The 21,789-nt window shown below is 35.3% G+C and overlaps 1 protein-coding gene, 1 long non-coding RNA gene and 1 pseudogene across 5 annotated transcripts; 2 read left to right on the top strand and 1 right to left on the bottom strand.

Annotated features, from left to right (window-relative positions):
• Positions 1–5,209: 5,209 nt before the first annotated feature.
• Positions 5,210–5,578, bottom strand: LOC137740606 (small ribosomal subunit protein eS30z/eS30y/eS30x pseudogene; annotated as a pseudogene).
• A 3,826-nt stretch (positions 5,579–9,404) lies between these two features.
• LOC137739647 (transcription factor MYBS3) lies at positions 9,405–12,688 on the top strand. Its single transcript, XM_068479292.2, has 3 exons — positions 9,405–9,843; positions 11,450–11,658; positions 11,975–12,688. The coding sequence occupies exons 1-3, from the start codon at positions 9,522–9,524 to the stop codon at positions 12,491–12,493; spliced, it is 1,050 nt and encodes a 349-aa protein (XP_068335393.2). The 5' UTR covers positions 9,405–9,521; the 3' UTR covers positions 12,494–12,688.
• A 2,193-nt stretch (positions 12,689–14,881) lies between these two features.
• LOC137713640 (uncharacterized) lies at positions 14,882–18,742 on the top strand. 4 transcript variants are annotated; one of them, XR_015966147.1, is made up of 5 exons: positions 14,882–15,208; positions 15,567–15,630; positions 15,987–16,018; positions 16,109–16,171; positions 17,537–18,742. It is a non-coding gene; the product is annotated as an uncharacterized LOC137713640 (long non-coding RNA). The 4 variants fall into 4 exon arrangements; XR_015966146.1 differs by having other exon boundaries at positions 16,109–17,275; XR_011065322.2 differs by having other exon boundaries at positions 16,103–16,171.
• The last annotated feature ends 3,047 nt before the right edge of the window (positions 18,743–21,789 follow it).

Raw genomic sequence — 21,789 nt, 5'->3', positions numbered from 1 at the left:
CTTCACGGCTCATTTTGAAAATCGCTTCATATTCGTATCGTCCTTTTGTCGAAAGTACGGACAGTATCTTAGCCTAGATTTGGTTGGAGAGAAAATGATAGATGTGTTCTTGCAATTTAAGGGGTGAGAGGGATGGTGGAATGAAATGATAAGCTAAGAATAGAGTGGCTTAAATAAAGGAAAATAAAATTTGAGCTCATATAACCTCATTTTTTAGCATGTCATGAAATCGTTTAGACCGATTCAAAGGAAAGCTGGTGCCAGTGATGGTTTTCTATTTGAGTCGTAGATTTATGTAGGTTGAACTTTTTCAGGCAATCCACTCCTAAACTCTAAACAAAAATAATTCAAATCAAAGAAGAAAAACTTTATATAAAATAATTCATACCTCAGTTGAGGATTCAAAACTTCCAAATCACCATCCATCCCTCGAAATGAACCTGTTTTTCTTTACTAAAGCGTGTGCGAGTTTTAGCCAAAATAAAACGTAAGAGAAAAATTGTGCTATGGTAAGGATTTGATCATTGGAGGTGTGTTTATTGTAAATTTCAGTTTTGTTGTTAATTTCATCTTGTAGGTGATGAAAATTATTCAATAGGTTAAAAAGATAATTCATATTTAAAGTTTAAGTTGGGTGTAGCCACTTAGTACTACGGTCTGATGATATTCTATTTTTATTTGTAAGTGATAGGTCTTAGGTTCGATTTTTGCCAAAGGCGAATTTGAATCACATTATTGCTAATCCATTATAAGAAATAAGCCCATCCCTCCCCTTTAATATAGATAATATTGTTTGTTAAAAAAACAAATTAAATAAATAAGTTGTGTGTAGCGTGAAGTTACATGAATTCAAATAAATTTTTTATATAATAAAATATCACATTGTCAGAAAGTAAATGATAGATGAAGGGAGAGAATTTTGGGAAAATATGCTTTTTCAAACAATAAAAATATATAAATATACTTTTTCAAAATTAAATAACATACTGTTATTTAGTACAACGGTTTAATGATATTTTTCTTAACTTATAAGTGAGAGGTCTTATGTCACATCCCGGCCCGGGCCCCCACCACATCCGGGCTCGACTCCACCCTAGTACGATATTGTCCGCTTTGAGCCTCGACCACGCCTTCACGGTTTTGTTTCTGGGAATTCACACGAGAACTTCCTAGTGGGTCGCCCATCATAGGATTGCTCTCGTGCGATCTCGATTAACTTCGGAGTTCTGATGGAACCCGAAGCCAGTGAGCTCCCAAAAAACCTCGTGCTAGGTAGAGATAAGAATATACATATAAAGCTTACAAGATCCACTCCCCTTGTTTCAAATCAATTTCAATTACCAAATGCAGTAGCCCTTCGTCGTAACACCTGTATAATTTCCTAGAAAATAGAATACGTATCTATCTCAATCCCATACATGGCATAACAAAGTCCACATGAATATATGCCATAGATCTCAATAAACATTATATCTCATTGACATGTTAGTCGAAGTCACCTCACGTGACCTGTACGGCTAAATCAATATCTCATTAATCAATGCTAGCATATAAGTCGGAATCACCTATAGTGACCTGTACGACTTATTCTTATCTTATCACATATCTCATCAATCATTGCTAGCATGTAAGTCGGAGTCACCTATAGTGACCCGTACGACTTATCCATATCTCATCACATATCTCATCAACCATTGCTAGCACATATAGCTCATCAATCAATTCTTGCACATGAGTCGGAACCACCTAAAGTGGTTTGTACGACAGGCTGGGTGTAAATAAATATGCTCAAGTGCCACGATCACATGAAGGCTGTGCGAAGTATCACAAGTCACCTACGAGTCGGAACCATCTAATGTGGTCTGTATGACAGGCTGACACCTACATTAGATCCAAGGTGAGCGTGTGGTGCGGGAGGTGAACGATCACGTGAAGGCTAAGCCCTGGCCACGGGCGGGAGCATTAACATCGAGGTGCAGGTTTATGAGCTCTAACATATCTCAACACAATCGTACTCACTACCATCATTATCATCAAAGTGTACTTACCTATATCTTACCTGAGTGTCCGCAACGTCATTTGGCACTTCAAAGCATTCACAATAATTAGATTCAGGTAATATACGTATGAATATGCCATGATACAACCTAATCCCAAATATTTCATAGTGCTTCCAAATATATATAATATAACATAGCGTGAAATGCTTAATTTGTAACGCCCCACTTCTAAACTACTTAGTTTTGGGAATAATTATCGGTGATAAGTTCAACTAGACACTAGTTTAATTAACTATCATTACTTACGTTTCCTTACTTCAATTTCTTGATTCTTCAAACATTGATTTATAACCAACACAGACACACAAATAAAGATGAGATATGCGCATAATATCAAACAGAGCTTGGTGGTGATCCTTTCAAAAGTCAAGTTCGCAGTACAACTTTATATTTGTTTTCACTTACTCACATTTTCTATTTTTGTACCCCTCCAGGTTCTAACAACAGAGTTCCGTATCGACGAGGATTCGTGGCACTTTTCAGTACAAATGTCTTATTATGATGGTATAATAATTATCTTATCTTACTGTACTATACTTATGCTCTGTATCACGCGTGAAATGAGTCCAAACCCGCTCACCGCGCACTCATGTAGTTAACCACTTTTAGATTTTAATTTATTCACATTTATTACATTATCACACTCATGGCTTCGTCACTTTCCAGGTGTCGGCCAGCACGGTTCGATTCGGGATCCTAGCGGACATTCCGAGTCGGGGTATGTCATCTTAGATTTGATTCTCGTAAATGGTGAATTTAATCATATTATTATAACTAATCCATTATGAGATTTAACCCACTTTCTCACCTCCTTAGAGTAAATAATCTTGTTTGTTCAAAAATAAATAGATAAACAACATACTTACATCATGGTCGATATATTTACTCACAAATCGATATTGTCTTTACATTTGTGTGAGTTGAATATGAAATCTTCTCAATCACCCAATCAAAAGTGAGTATGTATCAATACATTCAATCACATCAAAATCTCAAATCTTCTCGATAACCAGCTCATCCTTGCAGGCACAAATACCGAAAACCTTCCCCTACCCGACATTGCTAATATGTTATGCTATTAAATTTGTAGAAAAAAATTATAAATTAAATGATATATCATCAATAGAACTGAACACGTTTATTAAACGTTTCGCTTACGTAATAATACAATTATCAATTTTCATGTTATTTAGGTTATAAAATTTAATCTCTTTTAACATTACCGCTAATTCTCTCTCACACCACCCCTAATCCGGCTTGGGTACCCCCAAGAACCTCTAGAAACAGCACATGCACATAATTCATAAGAAGCGAAGAAAGTAGCTTATCCAAATTCACGTTCACACCCCCAAAAACATTTAGTAACTACTAAAGATAAGATAAGATAATAAAGTAAAAAACTGAGGGATTCCTGGAAGTTCATCTCTCCAATAAACACCAAGATAACCTACTTTATTTCTTGTCTCTCTTCAAAGCGTACTAAATGTGAAAACAAAATTAGTCTGCAAACCTTGACTTTGCTTTCTTTCGTTCATTTCCTCTCACCTCTCATCTCACCTGTCCGTACGAATCAACTTTAACTTCTTTGTCCTCGTATGGTAGTGTTCTTAATTTATGATTGGAAACCTATCCATGAACGTGGTCCTCTAAAATTTATGTGTGATCCTTTGATTTTATAAATTATTATTATCATTTCATTTCGTTCATATATCTTGATGTAGAACCGAAATATTAAAGTGAACTTTAATAAAAAAATTTCGGCATTGTTTACTTTAACGAAAAATCATATTTTTATACTAAAAAAATCAATCATTGTACTATTTACTTTATTCTTTATTTTGTTGTTATCGTTAAAACTTAAAGTTTTCAAGTCATTTTTATTAGTTTTCCTAATATTAAAACCCCTTAAAGTTTGTTTTTCTTAATACGGATTAAACGAAGTCATGCAATGCATTAGCAATTATTTTATATAAAAGTCATTATTTATGAAAATCAAATTTGAGAAATCTCACTTACACGTACAAGTAGAGAAACGTGTCACTCGACTTAAAGCAAAATAAGATACTAGATGGTTAAGATTGTGAGAAATATAGGATGTGGTTCGGTCGGTTATAGTTACAAAACATCATCACTTAAAGCATCTCTAACAAGAGATGCAAAATGTTTTAGAATATGTATCGTACAATTTTTTTTGTAGGCTAGAAAGGTCTCTAATGCGCAAGATGCAAAATACTCATGTTGTCCGAAAAATGTAAATTTACATCTTAAGTGAATGAATCTTGTTAGTTAGAATACCAAATTGATATTTCCAGAACTCATATTTACATTTTTCAAAAACATAAAAATGAGAGGTTAATATGATTTTTACTATGTCTTAGAATAGGAGTTGGCCAATTAATCCTAGTCATCCACCATCCAAAAATGGAACAAGAATTATATCGTCCATATTGTATTTCATCCATCCATCTTGCAAGTTGCAATCATGTTGACCTCAAACAAACGGTCGCCCTGCATAAATCATAGTTTTATCTTTCACATTACGAAACCTTGAGAATTGTAATTGTCGGCATGATTGGATAATCTGAAAGTAAACAAAATTTTAATTGGATAACTTCCTTAATTGGAGGTATAGAAAACATACTGTCGGGTGGGTTAGTTGTGAAATTATTCGATAATTCACCATGTGGATGATGGTACTTTCAATGACACGTGTTCTCTATTTTTATATTAGATTTGAATTTTAGTTTCTCTCTTTTAGAATATAAAATAAAAAATAAAAAATAAATCGCTTGCATCTGCAATCTTCAATTATATTTGAGTGCAACATCTGCAGTCGCTTGCAGTAGATCCACTGTTCTGAGAATCTCCGTTTAAACGTTAGATTATTGATCATCGTTCTGATTAATTTTTAAGTGTTTAAAAATTTAAAAAATATGCCTAGACCTCCTTAAACGTCAACCTAGTCCGTCTAAACCAGCTTAGGTCAGGAACAAAAAATCGATAACTTTCATTTTAGATTTTATTTTTGTTCAATAAACTGTAAACAACTTGTTGAATACTTGGATGAACATTCATTATATGTTTGTTTCTCATATTTTCAATATGTAATCTATATGTCATTTTAATTTACAATCTATGTTATACAATTATGTATTTTTGTAAGTATAAATATGTACTTATTTACATGATATCTAATACATTTACTTAAATCCGCCTAGTCCGTCTAGGCCCTGTTTAGCCGCTCAGTTGCCTAATCGCTAGGCTTCACTCTACCGCTCGACTAGCGCCTAGTGTCTTTTAGAACCTTGAGTGCAACATCATCTGTAATCAGCAATTAGGCCCCCTATTCTTCCCGAATCCAACAATGGCGGTGACGAATTCCGGGTTGTGCTGCAAGCACTTGTAGGCGCAGCCCCTGGACGTCTCTTGTCTTGCTTGGCGACCTTTGGGGCCTGACCCCTAACCTTCCCAACACGTGCGAGCGATCAGCCGTGAACCTTACCCATGGCTGATTGCAGATGCCGTTGCTATTGGTCGGCAAAGAGACTGATAACGACGAGGTGTATGTGTGTGTTTATCGCTGTTATGTTTTCTTCCTTTTTCATAATTTTAAAAAGGGAAATTTTATTTAAACCTATGTAACCTATTTATAGATTTAACTTATTGATAAGAAGCATACCATTAAGCATTTTTAAAACGCCTGATACCTTAATTTAGAATGTGGAGCCTAACGGGACGTTTACAATGAAAAGTGCCTATCATTTGACGAGGCCTTCTGGAGATATAAATGGGAATGAAACTAGTGGTTCGTCGATGACAAAACAGGTGAATTTTTGTGGAAAGACTTGTGGAGAGCCTGAGTTCCTGAGAAAGTGAAGGTACATGTTTGGAGATGCTGCTTTACCAACAAGTAACAATTTGAGGAAGAAGGTCTCTATGGAGTCGACGCGTATGTTCTCTGATAGGGAGGAGGAAACAATGGTGCACTTGATGAGAAATTGTCCTCGAACATCTTCAAGTTGGTTGTCAAGTCCGTTGGGTATAAGGAGCAAGGGCGACATACTGGGGACGTATTGGATTGAATGGCAGAACTTGCAGAGGTGCTTTATCAAGAGAGAGTTTTGATATATTACTTGTTCCTATTTGGAGCATTTGGAAGGAACGCAACTCAGTATTATGGAGAGGATCGGCTTTAAACCTTCAGTATCTGCAGTGCAAGGCAGTGTGTTGGTTACATGAATTTCACCCTATCGTCAATGATGTATTGTAAACGTGACCTCATTAAAACCTTGTTGGAGCTCCAACTCGATCAAAAGAAAAAGGCTACCATGAATTCTAGGTGTATCCACAAATATTTGTAGACTTACAAACCATAATTAGCATATATTCACGTTGTGGATTACATAAATTTGGAACTGGAACAGACACATTTACATAGCCTACACGTTACGACAATGATTCAACCATTAAACTTTGACCCATTTATCTAGAGAATTTTTTTATTGTGTCCGCAACACAAGTATTGACCAAGCGTTACTCTATAGGCGGGGGAAGTTTTTATGTTTTAAGTTGTCAAATTTTTAACACAAGTTCACTATTTATCAGTGTTTTAAAAATTGGCTTAGGCGGTGAAGGCCCGCCGTGATATAGGGCAAATCGTTTCAAAATATCAGTCTAGAGCTAGACGGCTGCCTAGGCGTTTTTTAATTATTTTATTAATTGTGTGCTTTTTTCTTTTTTTGGTTTCATGGTGGTATACTTATGAAAATGATGTACTTAATTTGCAAATAATTGATTTACTACAAGTTCATCCAATAGTGAAACGAATTGAAGCACTTTTGAGGGGATATATACAAAGAAAAGAAATAAACTAGTTGCAATAAGGTTAAATAATTTAGTCTATGTTCAATCCAATGCAAGGATCATAAATAAGAAGAATTTAGTATATTATCCAATAATCCTCCTCATAATGATTATATGCTTACTGTTTTTTAGATATTGAACTTTTTGGATGTATATACTTTGTGTATTCTTCTACTTCTATTTTTGTATTTTATCATTCTTTTATTATTCAAACAAGTATAGTTTTTTTTTTTTTTTTTTAAGTGTAAATAGACACTTATTTACAAGATATATAATAAATTCATATAAATTCGTCTAGCCGTCTAAGCGCTAGGCCTCTATCTCTGCTGCCCGACTAGCACTTAGCATTTTTAGAGTATCACTCTATGTCCTACGCAGACTAAAAATCCCCAATGTCCTAATGCAATGTGGGTACCACCAATTCCACGTAGCATATTTTGCATGGCCAAAGAATATTAACGTGGCCATTTCACATCCAAATTGCTTTCTATAACCTTGAAAGCAATACCACATATAATTTGATCATAACACTAAATTCCTAAGCAATTGACTAAACAAGATATTATTATTCCTAAGCAATACTACATAAGGTTATTATTACATAATTTAATCATAACACTCTAATTTCCATATCAACTATTTTATATTTTAAAGGGAATTACTATTGGCACTCCAAAAATCTCAACCAGTATTCCAAACTTTCTATAATTAGAAAGAAAAATACACTTGTGAAGAGTGTAGAATAAGATTTTTGGAGTGCTAATAACAATTCTCATTTTAAATTAAACATTATGTTGACTATTGTAATATAGACATCCTATAAAGCAATTTTTTTGTCCAAACATTTAAAGCAATTAAATGAAATAAGTTAGCACATTTATGGGATATAAAATCCTATAAGATTTGAAATTTAACGTTTATACTATATAAATCTTATAAGAAAAAGTTATACATATATGGGTACAAAAAAAATTTAGAATAAAAAGTTACAATGGTAGTGTAGGATAAAATTTGGGTACATGGATTAAGGAACAAGAGAAGAGAACGTACCCAATGAAACTAAAATTGCGTTCATAGCAATATAATGGTCATTTGTTATGATTTTGCAATATGATGGTCATGGAGAAAAAATAAGTTTGAAAATTTTTTGGTGAAATTTAAATTTGAAGATACATATTCAATATAATAATGTTGAATTTGAATATGAACATAAATCTGAGTGACAAAATTTTGGGATTTTCAGTTACAAACTTGATAATGTGAGAGAAATTATAAATTAAAATTTGTTGAAAAAAAATAAAAAGATGACTTGGAAGTATGTAATAGTAAAATGTTGAGGTGTACAAAGCCAAGAGATTTTCATAAAAAACTGAAAACCAATAAAGTTTCAGTCTATGAATATGAGCGACTAGGGACTGGATCCTAATTTTTTCTTTTTTTCAATTCCATAGTTCCATCGTTTTGGCAATTTGGTCAGATGGAAAACGTGTTTTACCTTAATTTAAGTAGCACCAAAATGTTTAATTAATTTAGGATTAAGATAAACCTATGTTTGTTGTGATTTATATCCATACCAACCACACGTTTCCGTAGCTTCATACAACATGAAAGATGTTGTTATCCAAGTCATAAAATTCCAAAGATGACTTTCTTGTCCATACTCCCTACATATTTAGTAACTACAAAGCAAACTTTGCATTCTATTTGGTTTTCATTTTCATTTTAGCAAAATGATACCTACATATATTTTTTTTTTTCCTATCCACCGTTCTCTGATTTTAGTCATCAAATTTAACAAATCAAACGAAAATAACAAGAATTTTTTTGTATTTTAAAAAGAAACGACAGTAGTTTTATTCCAACTCAAATAGTCCTACAATCATCTAAGAGGGCATCACAGATAAAAATTCAGGAACATATTCTATAATATATATATAATAATGATAATAATAATAATTTAGTGATATAGGAATTTTTTTTTTTTAACGAACGATAGTATCTACATTAGGAGGTGAGAGAGTGAGTTAAACTTTACAATGAGTTTGCCATAATAATATAGTTCAATTTCGCTTTTAATCATAATCAAATTTAAATCTTTCACTTACAAATAGAGAAGAATAACTTGAGACCATAATATTAAGTGGCAAGCTATGAAATCATATTTAATTGAGTAATTTAGTATCCAAAATGATACGTGAACCCTTATCTATTCAAGGATATTCTAACAACATATCAAAATCCAATCCTCATTTTTCTCACCAACAACATGTAAATATAAAAGAAATGTAAAACCCATCACCAACCAAGATCCAGGAAAGACACCCAAAAAAGTAGAACATTATCCTACACAGGGACAAAACCGTAATTCACTCTCAAATATCCCGCCAATTATAACCACCGCTTCCTTCTAATCAGCCCGTTTTTCTCAAAATCCCCAAATTACCCCTACGGTTTTCCCATATAAAATCCCTCTCTCGTGGTCTCTCTTTGTAACACACACTTAAACCCAATCTCTTCTTCCTCTCCGTCTCTCTCCCTCGCCCGCTGATCTTTGACCCGGCCCGAGTCGCGATCGCCGAACCGGCCGAGTCAGGAAAAATGACTCGGCGTTGCTCGCACTGCAGCAACAACGGGCACAACTCGCGCACGTGCCCGACGCGTGTCGGGTCCTCCTCCTCCTCCCCCTCCTTAGGAGGCGGCGTGAAGCTGTTCGGCGTGAGGCTCACCGATGGCTCGATCATTAAGAAGAGCGCCAGCATGGGAAATTTATCCAGTGCGGCGGCGCACTACCATTCCTCGAACCCGGACTCCCCGAGCTCCGACCCGCTCCATGACCCGGTTCACGTTCCCGACGGTTACTTATCCGACGACCCTGCCCACGCTTCCTCCTCCGTCAATCGCCGCGGCGATCGTAAAAAGGGTATTTTTCCGTTTTCCGAACTCATTTCAATTTTTCGAAGCAAAAGTCGTTATCTTCTATTGATTTTGTTGAATTTAATTGTTACTTTCACATGCATGAAGTTGATTCTATTGTTTTTTTTTTGTTTGGGAATTGAGTCAAAATTTTGATTGAAAATATGAAATATTGATTGAAAATTTGAAATAATCTGACAGAATTACATTATTGTATACGTATTGGTTTTGTGTTTATTATGTATAGATTTACTTTAAATTGAATGCACAAGTATATGTGCTTTTCTCGAGGAAGATGAGCTGTTCGTTTCCATGGTTTCGTCTTTCATGTTGACTTGGTCTTTGTTGTTCTGGGTTTTTTTTCCTTATCTTTTTGCTTTTCATTGGTCTGGATTCTTTTCAAATAATGGGGTTAATTCAAGAACTCATCGGTTTCGCGGTTTCATTTGAAGTCATTGACATTGTTTGTGCGCTATGTTTGTGTGCATGTATTGCTTGGAGTTTGTGTTTGTATTGCTTTCAAGCGTGGAGTTTAGTGGTTTTTCAACAGGAGCACATGCTTGCACTTTTAACATGCCCCGACAAGCTAATAGATGCATTTGATTTTGGGGTTTTAGACGATTCATAAAATCGGCCAAAGGCTGTATTATAGTGCCTCGAATAATGTTCTGAAACTAGTCGTAAATCCTAATCCAAAATAGAATAGGAAACTAAATCTAATCTTAATCAAACTGGAAAGAATCTTAATCCTGATAACCAAGAACTTCCAAACATTTATGAAACTAAATATGTTATCTTCCAGAAAAGGTTACTCTTAGGACTCAAGAGCCATGTCTCATAAAAAAACAAGAACATAAAATTGTTTTTGATTTTTGAGTGAAATCTGAATAAGTAGGCCACTTTCCTGATACAGATGATTGGTATAAGCTCTATGTGTTGCTCTCGGAGCTGCCTTGTTTGAAGCTAACTTAGGCAGCGGAGAGTATGCTAAAACTCTTTAAGGGTAGCATTTTCTAGGGGCTCAAGCTTATCCAGTAAGCATTGTACCTCTTTTGTGATTTATCCAAGTATAGGGTGTCATTCTGATCATATTCTGCATGTTGCTTGGAAATGAAATTGCTTTATGCTTAGAATTCTCTTATTCCAAATTTTCATGAAATGTATGTATCGCACTGAATCTATTGGCAAATGCTCTCCATGATTACTCAGCCAAAATGGGGGCAACTTTTTGCCTACGCTCTGCAATTTGATGTGATTTCTGTTGAAAATTTCTTTGATTGTCATGCATTTGATAATTGCACATAGGCAAGTGAATGGGTCAGATCAGATGGGCCAGTCCTTTTTAGTACTAAATTTGTTTTTACCCTATTTATGCAATCCAAATAAGGATTGTTCTTCCTGTGGTACAGAGGTGTGCCCAATTCATTTAGTTGGTCATCCTCTCTTCAATGAACTATTTCTGTTATCATATCAGAACTTGAATTGTTGCTTGCATAAAATCATTGTAAAATGTATTATAATTGTCTTCATGTCCACCATGTTTTGCAACCCAATCTTACTTATTGATCAATTCTTAGGGTTTATAATCAATCTTTATTGGCTTTGGTTCTCAGGAACGCCATGGACAGAAGAGGAGCATCGAATGTTCTTGATTGGTCTCCAGAAATTGGGGAAGGGAGACTGGCGTGGGATAGCACGGAGTTATGTGACTACTAGGACTCCCACCCAGGTGGCAAGCCATGCCCAGAAGTATTTTATCCGACAGAGTAATGCTACACGAAGAAAGAGGCGGTCCAGCCTATTCGACATGGTTCCCGATATGGTTTGTCTTACTCCATAATTTATTTCTTTTTTTAAATGTTATACTCACGAATGTGATCATGCTATCAGACACAGAATCTGGTTTTCTATATTAGGCATCGTATGGTAAGTGGTAAAAATGCCCTTTCTTTCATTAAAAAGATGAATGTATTGCGTAAAGATGATCGATGGCATGGGATTTAGCTATTGTATAAGTTTAGAGCTATTCGTCCTATCACTATGTAATTTTGTCAAATAAATTGGTGTTAGATTCTGCCATAAGGTTAAGATAATTATACTAAAACTTTCGTTTGCATTGTATGTTATCTGTTTTCCAGGCACCTCCCTTGCCAGAAGAACAAATTTTTCTGCCTTCTTCTTGGGAAGGAGATTCTGAAGATGCAAACTCACTACCTTCATTAAATCTTTCCCTCAGCTCAGAAAGCAAACCCATGGAAACCACACATGAAGAAACAGTAATAGAACACGATCACGAACCTGCAATGGGATCAAATGGTTTCCCGCCAATGCCTCCACCTTACGTCCCAGCTTATATGTCCTACCCTTGGCCATATTGGGCACCAAGTGCAGGGCCCTTTAGAGAAATGGTTGGTGAGCCCTCTCGCCAACCGGTCTTAAGGCCAATTCCTATCGTTCCTAAGGAGCCTGTCAATGTGGATGCGCTGGGCATGTCTCAGCTCAGTCTAGGAGAGACGGAAAGAGGAGTGAAGGAGCCTTCGCCTCTCTCCTTAAAACTACTTGGGGAGCCGTCAAGGCAGTCGGCATTCCACCCGAATGCTCCAGCTAGTGAGCCGGACTTGAGCAAAGGCAAGAGCAGTGCGATCCAAGCAGTCTGAATTGGCGAAATGGAGCAGCGTCTCGGTCTTCTTTTTCGGCTGTTTTGTACAATTATAATGTTATCTTAGACGTTCTCTTTTATTTTATTTTTTGCAATGATCTGAAGTCTTATAAATAACATAGGCTAGATAGCTATTCTTTCTAATTGTAAACAGCTAGAAATTTCAAATTTAATGAATTTGGTAACTTAGTGATGCCTTTTGTTTATGAAATCTGAATTTCTTGTACTCTTAGCATACAAGCTGATATGGCAACGAAATTAGAGAAAGCTTTCATTTGATAACCGTTTGGTTTTTAGTTTTTATTTTGATTTTTCTAAAACAAATTTTTATTATTATTATTATTTTTCTCTCGTGCCTTGTTCTCTAGTTCTGCTTGCAAAACTTAAGGAACCTCCTAGATGCTACACTCTTGCGTTCTTAATTAAGGGACTGTCACCATGCTCGATGTGGGTGCATGGCTTATTAAGGATCCCCACCATTGTTAGATGATTAGTTAAATGATTGTACAAGTCAGCAATACAATTAGTAAGCCTATTAGTATTTGGTTAGAGTTGTTAGGATTTCTGTTATAAAAATATAGTTGTGTAATCATTCTGTGTTGAATACAAGTCTCATAATTATCTCTCTAAACTCTCTCTAGCTCATCTTTCTCTTTGTTACTCTTTATTCATTTTCTCTTCAATTCTCAAATATTTCAGTGTCATGGTATCAAAGCCAGGTTGGGCCACATCACCCCGTTCGTATTGTTCACATGTTAAGCTTCACCACACGTGAGGGGGCGTGTGAGAATGTGAGGTAAAAAGAGTCTCACATTGGTGAAAGGATAAACCTTGCAAGGGCTTATAAGAAGTTGGGTTACTCCTCATATAACCAGTTGGTTTTATGGTGGAATCTTAACTTTCATCATGGTATCAGAGCCACCAGACTCACGTTATAGGTTCTGGTGGTTCCATTTTTCTTCTTTTTCTAGTTTAGTTTTTTATTCAAATTTTCATTAGATATTTCGACGAGTCCTTCATTGTTTCAAATTTTCATTAGTTTTCATCTTTTTCTAGTTTAGTTATATATATTGTTTGGAGTTTCGTATCATAGGACTTTGTAGGTAAATATCCTGCTGTAATCTTGCTATCTTTCCCACTAATGTATAGTTTTACAAATTTTTAAGACGAGGAACCCCATAGGTCAATTGTAAGGTATTGTTGGCGAAGGCTGACCTGAGCCTTCCAAAACTTTTGTAAACGTGCTGTCAAAACCTATGGTTTATATATTGCTTGTGCAATTTCAACTTATTTGATCACTTTATGAAGAAACTTTGCCACTGTATATTCTTACAGCTCGACAGAACGATGAAGTAGCCTATGATTTATATATTGCTTGTGCAATTTCAACTTATTTGATCACTTTATGAAGAAACTTTGCCACTGTATATTCTTACAGCTCGACAGAACGATGAAGTAGATAGAATCACTGCAGCGATAGCGAAAATCGTGTACCTTGGATGCCCTAGGATTGAGGGAATTCTCAATATGACTTGAGCCATAGGTTTTCTTCTACCCCTGTCGAGAACCACTAACTTCTTAAAACCTTAAATTCATTTAGTTTTGTGTGGCAGAGCCTGTACCAAAATTTGACTTTGCAAACCTTAATCTCTCTTGTTTAAATCAAACATGTTCTGTGAACTTTTTCTGTCGGTTGGGGAACCCTTATAGACAAGCTGTTACATTTTCTAAATATGTGTTTATTGGGTTTGGAACCATACAAGTTTCATCATGGAGACTACGCTAACTCAAACAAATATTTACTGGGTATGTGATTCAAATAAGCAACTTTCTTTTAGCCTAAATAATATGCATGCATACTTAGATATGTCTTTGATTCAGATGACCATGAGCTGAAGAAATGTGTTATTTTAGACCCAGAAGTTACTTTTACAACCTGGAGTAAGGAAGATGAATGTTTGATACTGGCGAGCGATGGCATGTGGGATGTGAAGTCTAATGAGGAGGTGATGAGGTTCACCCGCGTGATGCTTAAGGACTAGGTTGCACAGACACTCCAAAACTCCGAAGTGTTTGAGTGTCGGACATTTTGACACGCCGACACACCTCGGACACGCACACAACTTGGACATGGTCAATGACTTGGACACGGTCATGACACGCACGATCAAGACATATTTTGGGCACGGTCAAGACACAGTTTGGACACAGTCAAGACATAGCATGGGCCTTTTTGTAAATTTAAAAAACATTTTCAGGCAGTTTTGGAAATATCATATATACTAAAACCCGTAGGGGTTGGGTACTGTGGATGACCAGTGTCCGGACGGAACTGCCCTCGCTTCTCTATTTTCTTGCCGTTTGTGTCCCTATTTTCCATGAGGCGCTCAACTTATTCTCTCGACTTCGAGAGTCATCTTGAGTTAGGGTTTTGTTCCTTCGTTGCTTTTCTTGATTTCGGCTTTTGCTCTTTTCGTTTTGGCTGTTCTTTCTTCCAATCCTCTGTTTCCTGTGATAACCGTGCTTTCTTTTGCAGAAATCATATATACTAAAACATTTTTGTCCGGTTCCTTTTCTTTCCTGTTTTGTACAGTGATTCCTTTTCACTGCTTTTGGTCCATTTTTTTTCCCATTTCTTTTGCTTCTCTTCTTTCGTAGCCGTCTGCTCTCTCCTCTCTTCGCCTCTGTTGGTCTCAAAGTGGATAGTTTTGTGGTGAGTTCGTCTAATCTTGCATCTGCAACTTTTTTATGCAACTGTATGGATTGTGTTCTGTTCAATTTTAGATGTTAGAAGCTTTTAATTTTTTTTGGGTTCAATTTTAAATGGGTTGTTGCTTTCGGAGTTTTCGTTTGATGACAGAGATGGGGTTTTTGGGGAGAAACTTTTAATCCGTGAGCTTTTTAGTTAGGTTGTGTTGTGGGTCTTGACAAATGGATTTTCGATTTGTAAATGGATTTTCTGTTGAAATTGTTTCTCTTCTCATTTTTGGTTTTTTTTTTTTTTTTTTTTTTTTTTTGTGCCATCGGGTTTTGCATGTGGGTGTATAATCATGTTTTCTTTTGAATTTCAGGGGATTCAGGTTTTTATTTTTCTGGAACTTTTGTCTGCAGCTTTGGAAGACATTTGTGCTTAAGGTGAGAAACTTTGGTTGCTTGCTTTTGGGTTTTGTTGTAGAATTATTTTTTTTTAATTTTTTTTTTTTTTTAAGAGTTACATTCGTGGGAATTCATTTGGTCTTCTTTTTTCCTGCATCTGAAAAATGCCACATGATGTGAGTTTATAATTAAATATGAATATCAAAATGGGTTTTCTGTGCAAATTTTCTTTCTGATTTTATAGAACCGAAGAGGATGTTAACAATAACATTGTGTGATATGCGATCTAAAGTTCTTTGGTGAGTTATTTGGTTTTCTTGCCACATGGGATTTTAATACTTTTTTTTTCGTGGTTTGTGTGTGGTTTTCTGATGTGTTTTTATTTTTAATTTCAGAAAAAGTTAAGGATACGATCAAACGTTTACTGGTGAATTTTCTATTTTTCTGATTGTGTGTGATTTAATTTTTTTCAAGCTTTGGGTATACTTTTCTGATCTGCTTTGATTTTTAGTAGCAGCAAAAGTTGTTGCTCGAATTTTCCAGTTTTTATCTGCGGCTTTGCAAGCTCTTTATCAACAAGGTATATCATTTTTATTCTTTTTCCTGAATCTTTTGTTGGATGGAATCGTTTTTTGTTTTTGGTGAGTTCTTCTAATCTCGCATCTGGTACTGTATTTTTTTTTCCGACTGTATAGATTGTGTTTTGTTGAATTTTAAATGGTAGAAGCTTCTTGGGTTCAATTTAAATGTGTTGTTATCAACTCTTGAATTGCTTTCGAAGTTGTTTGGCTACTCCCTTAACGCCCTTTTTCCTCTTCTTTTCCGCTTCTTCGATTTGCAGCCCCCTTCTTTTTATTCCTTTTCCAGATTTAGCTTTTTTCCCCTATTTTGTATCTTTTGGCTGATTTTGTGGATCTTGGTCAGTGCTGTGGGTATTGGTGAATTTCTAGCATGTTTAAGCGTGCAGTTTTTGTTATAATGTATGGATTGTGTTTTGTTCAATTTTAAATCTCAGAAGGTTTTAATTTTTTTTTTTGGGTTCAATTTTAAATGGGTTGTTATCAAGCATTGAATTGCTTTTGGAGTATTCATTTGATAAGAGAGATGGGGAGGGGGGGTTCTTTTGGGTGAAACTTTTGGTCCGTGAGATTTTTAGTTAGGTTGTGTTGTGGGTTTTCGCAAATTTCTATCGTGTTTATGTGTGCATTTTTTTGTTATAGATTTGGAAGAACATAGCATTACAGGGTGTTGAGGGTTTGCTGGTGGGGGAAAGTAGTAGCGTTAAGATTTTGCAGGTGAGATATTAGGGTGAGAGAAAAACGGGACAAAGAGCATTGAAGACACATTTGGGATTAGGGGTAGCAAAACAGGGGAAAAGAATATGACAGAGGAATGGACTCTTAATTTTTTCTTGACTGGTTTGGGATTTTGCTTGCCTTTGGGGTTGTCATTGGCGTCAAGCCATTTGATGTCAAGTGGTGTCTGTTTTTTCATAACTTTTATTACTAATTTTTATGTCATTTACGATTTTGTGTCCTGGGATTTCTGAATTTTATCGTTCATTGTCGGTTTTTAAAACTTTTTTTGTCTTCATATGTTTGTTTAATATGCTGTGTTTGTGCTGGGACGCCGTTTTGCAAGTTCTCTTTCCATTTGGGACCACTACATTTTATAAGTGATGAGGGTGAGGTTTAGATACTCAAAACACTCCATTTTTTTCCAAATATGCGCGTTTGGTTCTCTTTGGTTTTAAGTGTTTAAAATTAAATGGTTATTTTGATAAAATGGTTTATTAGTTTGTCTAATGTGTTGTGATCAGGAATTCAATTGGATTGGGTAAAATGCTTTATCAATTTACGTTATAGGGAATTTTGTGTATTATGGTCTGTGAGTTTTATTGCTCATCGTTTGTTCCTTTTTCTTTGTTTGCCGATTTCTTTTGCAGGGGATCACTATAAAATTGCTTGAGGGTAAGATTTTGATAATAAAATTCGAAACGAGGCGGTACTTTTCTTTTTGGAAACTAATTTAAAAGCTCTGCATAGATAGTTAACTGTGTTGAAATGTCTTGATAAAACCTGAACCTTTTGTTATATGTGAATGTTCATTCCTTACTACAAATATAATAGGCATAGTGGTCTAAAAAATTAAAACCCACTGACACATGACATCAGAAATTCAAACAAATTTCTACTGTTACCATTACCTTCTTTCATTCAGATCATCAACATGTAGTTCAAATCTAGATCAAACCTAGATGAAATTCAGGTGACATTATTTATTGTCATTTTTTCAATAATTTACATTGTTTTAGTACCCAGGTTTACAGCATGAGCTGAAGATCCAAGATCATTTTGGCAGAGACTTAGATATTGAAGACACTAATTTTGCTCCTTATTTTATAGTTTAATGTCCTACTTTTTACATGTTTTATACACTTATAACACCCGCAGCAACGCGCGGGCACTATGACTAGTTCAAACTAAACGTAAAAGAGTCCCCGACCTCAACCTTAATTTGTTGCTTAATTTTATTTAGGGAAATGAGTAGTGCTTTGTTATATTATGAATTCAAAGTATTGTTTTTAATATATGTAATATTTATTATATTTTAATCGTCATGTCCTAGCCGTGTTTGTGTTCTTGTTTTTTGAGGTTTGTCGTGTCGGCATATCGACGTGTTACGTGTCGCCGTATCCGTGTCGGTGTCTATACTTAGGGGCAAACGTAGGAAGTTGGTGCTGGGAACAGAACATTCACAAAGCCCTGTCCAATATGTTGCTGAAGAAATAGTAAGGGCTGCATTCTACACTAGTCATGATAATATTTCAGTAATCGTCATCGACTTCAGAGACCTAGAAGGAGGCCTCAACAGAGGGTAGGGGATGCATGATGTTGATAGAAATTCGATAAAGCGATGGACTCCAATGTGAAGAAACTTTGAAGGTGGTGATGTCGAAAACATGGATTAGAAAGCAGGAACAAGGCTCTATTACTCTTTCTTCTTGACATATGGTACCATGTATGTATAAGTATTGGAAGGATAAAACTTATTTCAAGGAATTTCCGAATTAAAACAATTCGGGCAGTCTTCAAAATCAATTAGTAATTTAACAATGTAGTTTAGATATTTAATTAGAATAATTCTCCAATTAGCCTTGCGGCGTCTTTTGCATGCTTATTTGGCTTATACAAGAAATCAAATGTAGATCCTGGTGAGGAAAATGGTCTAGGGAGGACACGGTCTTGTTCACCCTCAAACTGGAACCGGAATCGTAAATTATCATTGATTTGGTTTGGTTTTACATAAAATTATTATGAAAACTGTCCGGTTTGGTTCATGTCGAACTTGGTTCAGTTTCACCGGTTTACGGTTCCCACAAAATTTAATATTTCTTTTTCAGATCCTTGTACTTCGATATCAAATCCTTACATTTCAACCACAAATTGAACAAAAATTTAGCCGCTACTGGAGATCTTCAACCTCTAGATATCATTCTACAAGGATCAAAATCTCTGTCACTGATGATGATACTAGAAAAAAGAAAGAAACAAAAGAGGAGAGGTTTAAAAAACGAAGAAGAAAAAGAAAGAACAGGAAAAGAGGAAAGAGAAGGAAGGAGAGGAAAACAAAATTCAATAGGGAGAAGAAGAGAACCGCGCGGGGGAAGAGAGAGAGAGAGAGAGAGAGAGAGAGAGAGTAACAATTGGACCTAAAAGAGATGGACATAAATTGGGCTTAATAATTAAGGAAAACTACTAAAAATGATTTCAAAACTTTGAATTTTAATAAAAAGCTATCTAATTACTTTTTTAATGATAAAGACAAGAGAAAAAAAAAAAAGTTATCAAATGTGCAATCTCCTTTGCCGCTACATCTTCTGGCTGCTTCTTTTTCCAGTACTATCAACTGGGGTCCAAAAATTGCCTTGCCCAAAGCAACTCCAATCATGGCTGCCCCAATATCTATTTTACAACACACACATCTATATATTTGTACTATACATATACATCCACACCCTACTACATGTTATATATTATTGACATATGAAGCATTGAAGAGTACCTTGTGTAACTTTATTTACCAAGCCACTACCTTTTATACCTACAATTTTGATTTACATGATGCACCATTAAGACGAATGCGATGTTCTGAGCAATTTCCATCCACGAAACCGCTAGCACGGTGAGATGTTTCGGAAATTGTGTGGTAACCAAAATTTAGGGTTTTTTAAGTCCACACGGATGTTGAAATGATTGAAGAGTTGAGATGCTTCTGAAATTGAAGGACATGAAATGGGGTACGATCTGGGCTAATATTCGTCGGTGTATTCGATTTTATTGGTTTCATTTGCGTTTATTTCGTAGAGGGAGAATGTGAGATTGTAAGTGGAGGAGATGAGGAAGTCGCAGACAGGCGGACAATAGAAGAAAATTAAGTAATTTGTGTTGAAAGTTAAGAAATTGAAGAGGTACAGAGAATAATTGATGAGATCAAAGAAAATTAGAAGAAGAAAATGTGTTTTGAATGTGAGAATGTGCCAAGAAAATTCAAGAAGAGGAGAGAGAAGAATGTAGTACCGTTACGTTTCATAAACAGTGTAGTACCGCTAAGTTTCATAAACAGTGTAGTAAGTTTCATACAGTTTGTGTGAGGATGTGCAGGTCCATATGTCAATTTTTGCTTAATTTTTTTTTAATATTAAAATTATTTTTCATTAAAATTTAAGTTCTTTTTGTCATTTTTATTAAAATTTAAGTCTTTTTCATTAAATAAAGTTATAGCATGATTTTTTATTATAATAAACTTAGTCCAAACCATTTTCATGAAAGTTCCCTAATAATTAATATAAAAAAAAAAAAGAGAAAATTATTCTAGCTGGTTCAGTTCAGTCTGGTTGATTCTCTTAGAGGTAAGAATCGAAATCAAAACCGGTTCAAGCCGGTTCAATTTGATTCTTGGACCAAAGTTGACTTTTTGGTCAACACGATTCTTTTTGTTTTTTTTTTTTTTTTTATCCAATTGGGTTTAATTTCTCGATTCCACGGTTTTTATGCCCACCCCTAATATGACCTCCTCACATTCAAGCCTTCACATTGTGTGAACACACTATATGAGAAATTTTCCTCTAGAGCAGAGACTTTCTGTTAAGTCTTAGGTTCTAATACACATATTTTAAAGAGAGTTATCGTTAACACTCAAAAGTATCCGTCATGCCTTTACCTTTCTTATTTCTTTCTCATTAGGGAGACGTATAAGATGATTAATTTAGAGTGTCAATAACAGCCCCTTTCTAAATCACCTTCCTTTGTAACAAACATTTTTCACTAAACGACTTCATTTATCGACAGATTTGGCAACCAAAATCATGTCTCTTATATTTTTTTTGAATAAAATTTTCGGGAAAAGGAGCAAAGTCATCAGAAGCCATATAGTGCGGTTGCTGCCTTAATTTAAATAATTTATAAACGAAAATGGGATTCTTAATTCTTATGATGAAGATGTGCAGAATTGATGCTGCAAGAGAACAAAAAGCAACCATAAAGGTAAGGTTCTGTATGATTTCATGCATCAATGCCCACAAAATTTGGATTATTCCAAGGAGGGAGCTACATTCTTGTCTAGGAAAGAATTATTTCGAAGTTTGGAAAGAAGTGTATTTTCTCTAGATGTTCCTGTAGCAGCTAATTCTTTGGCATTGCAGTCCCAAACCATTGCCTTTAGGGGTAGTCTCATTGACTTCACATATAAGGACAACGAGCGTGGAGGCCCCCTAAGTCCCAACCTTTAAACTGTTTCTCGGGTCGTTCTACCAGACAAGTTCAACAATGATTATTCAACATGTTCACCTACAAAACCTTGTTCCAACTAATTTCACATTTTGCAGAGGCCATGCTGAAGGTGTTTAGGTTAACTGATACTTACAAAGAAGATGGCAGGGTCTTGATTGTTACTGCATGAACTATTTTCATGAGTATGCATGTTCAATTGCTAATAAAATTTTAAATCTTCATAACACAATATTGCCTACAGTACTTAAAGGTTGCTCTTGCATCATTAGTTCTAGAAAAAATTTATAATGCTTTGGGAGCTTGATACTCCGGATATTTAACCGTTCAATTTTAAATCTTTTATTTTAGTTCCATTTTTATGGAAGAAGGGCCATGCATCCAACACTAACATCTACTGACTTGTCTA

This window comes from Pyrus communis, chromosome 9, assembly GCF_041283825.1.
Source record: "Pyrus communis isolate YQ-2024b chromosome 9, ASM4128382v1, whole genome shotgun sequence".
NCBI classification, from domain to species: Eukaryota; Viridiplantae; Streptophyta; class Magnoliopsida; order Rosales; family Rosaceae; genus Pyrus; species Pyrus communis.
The sequence above is the reverse complement of the archived record's forward strand: the minus strand, read 5'-3'. Positions and strand labels throughout refer to the sequence as shown.

What these genes read in the sequence shown, in the direction of transcription:
- LOC137739647 (XM_068479292.2), top strand. Translation starts at nt 9,522, where the DNA reads ATGACTCGGCGTTGCTCGCACTGCAGCAACAACGGGCACAACTCGCGC. An exon ending in CCGCGGCGATCGTAAAAAGG is followed by an intron (nt 9,844 to 11,449) that starts GTATTTTTCCGT and finishes TTTGGTTCTCAG; the next exon opens with GAACGCCATGGACAGAAGAG. An exon ending in TCGACATGGTTCCCGATATG is followed by an intron (nt 11,659 to 11,974) that starts GTTTGTCTTACT and finishes TCTGTTTTCCAG; the next exon opens with GCACCTCCCTTGCCAGAAGA.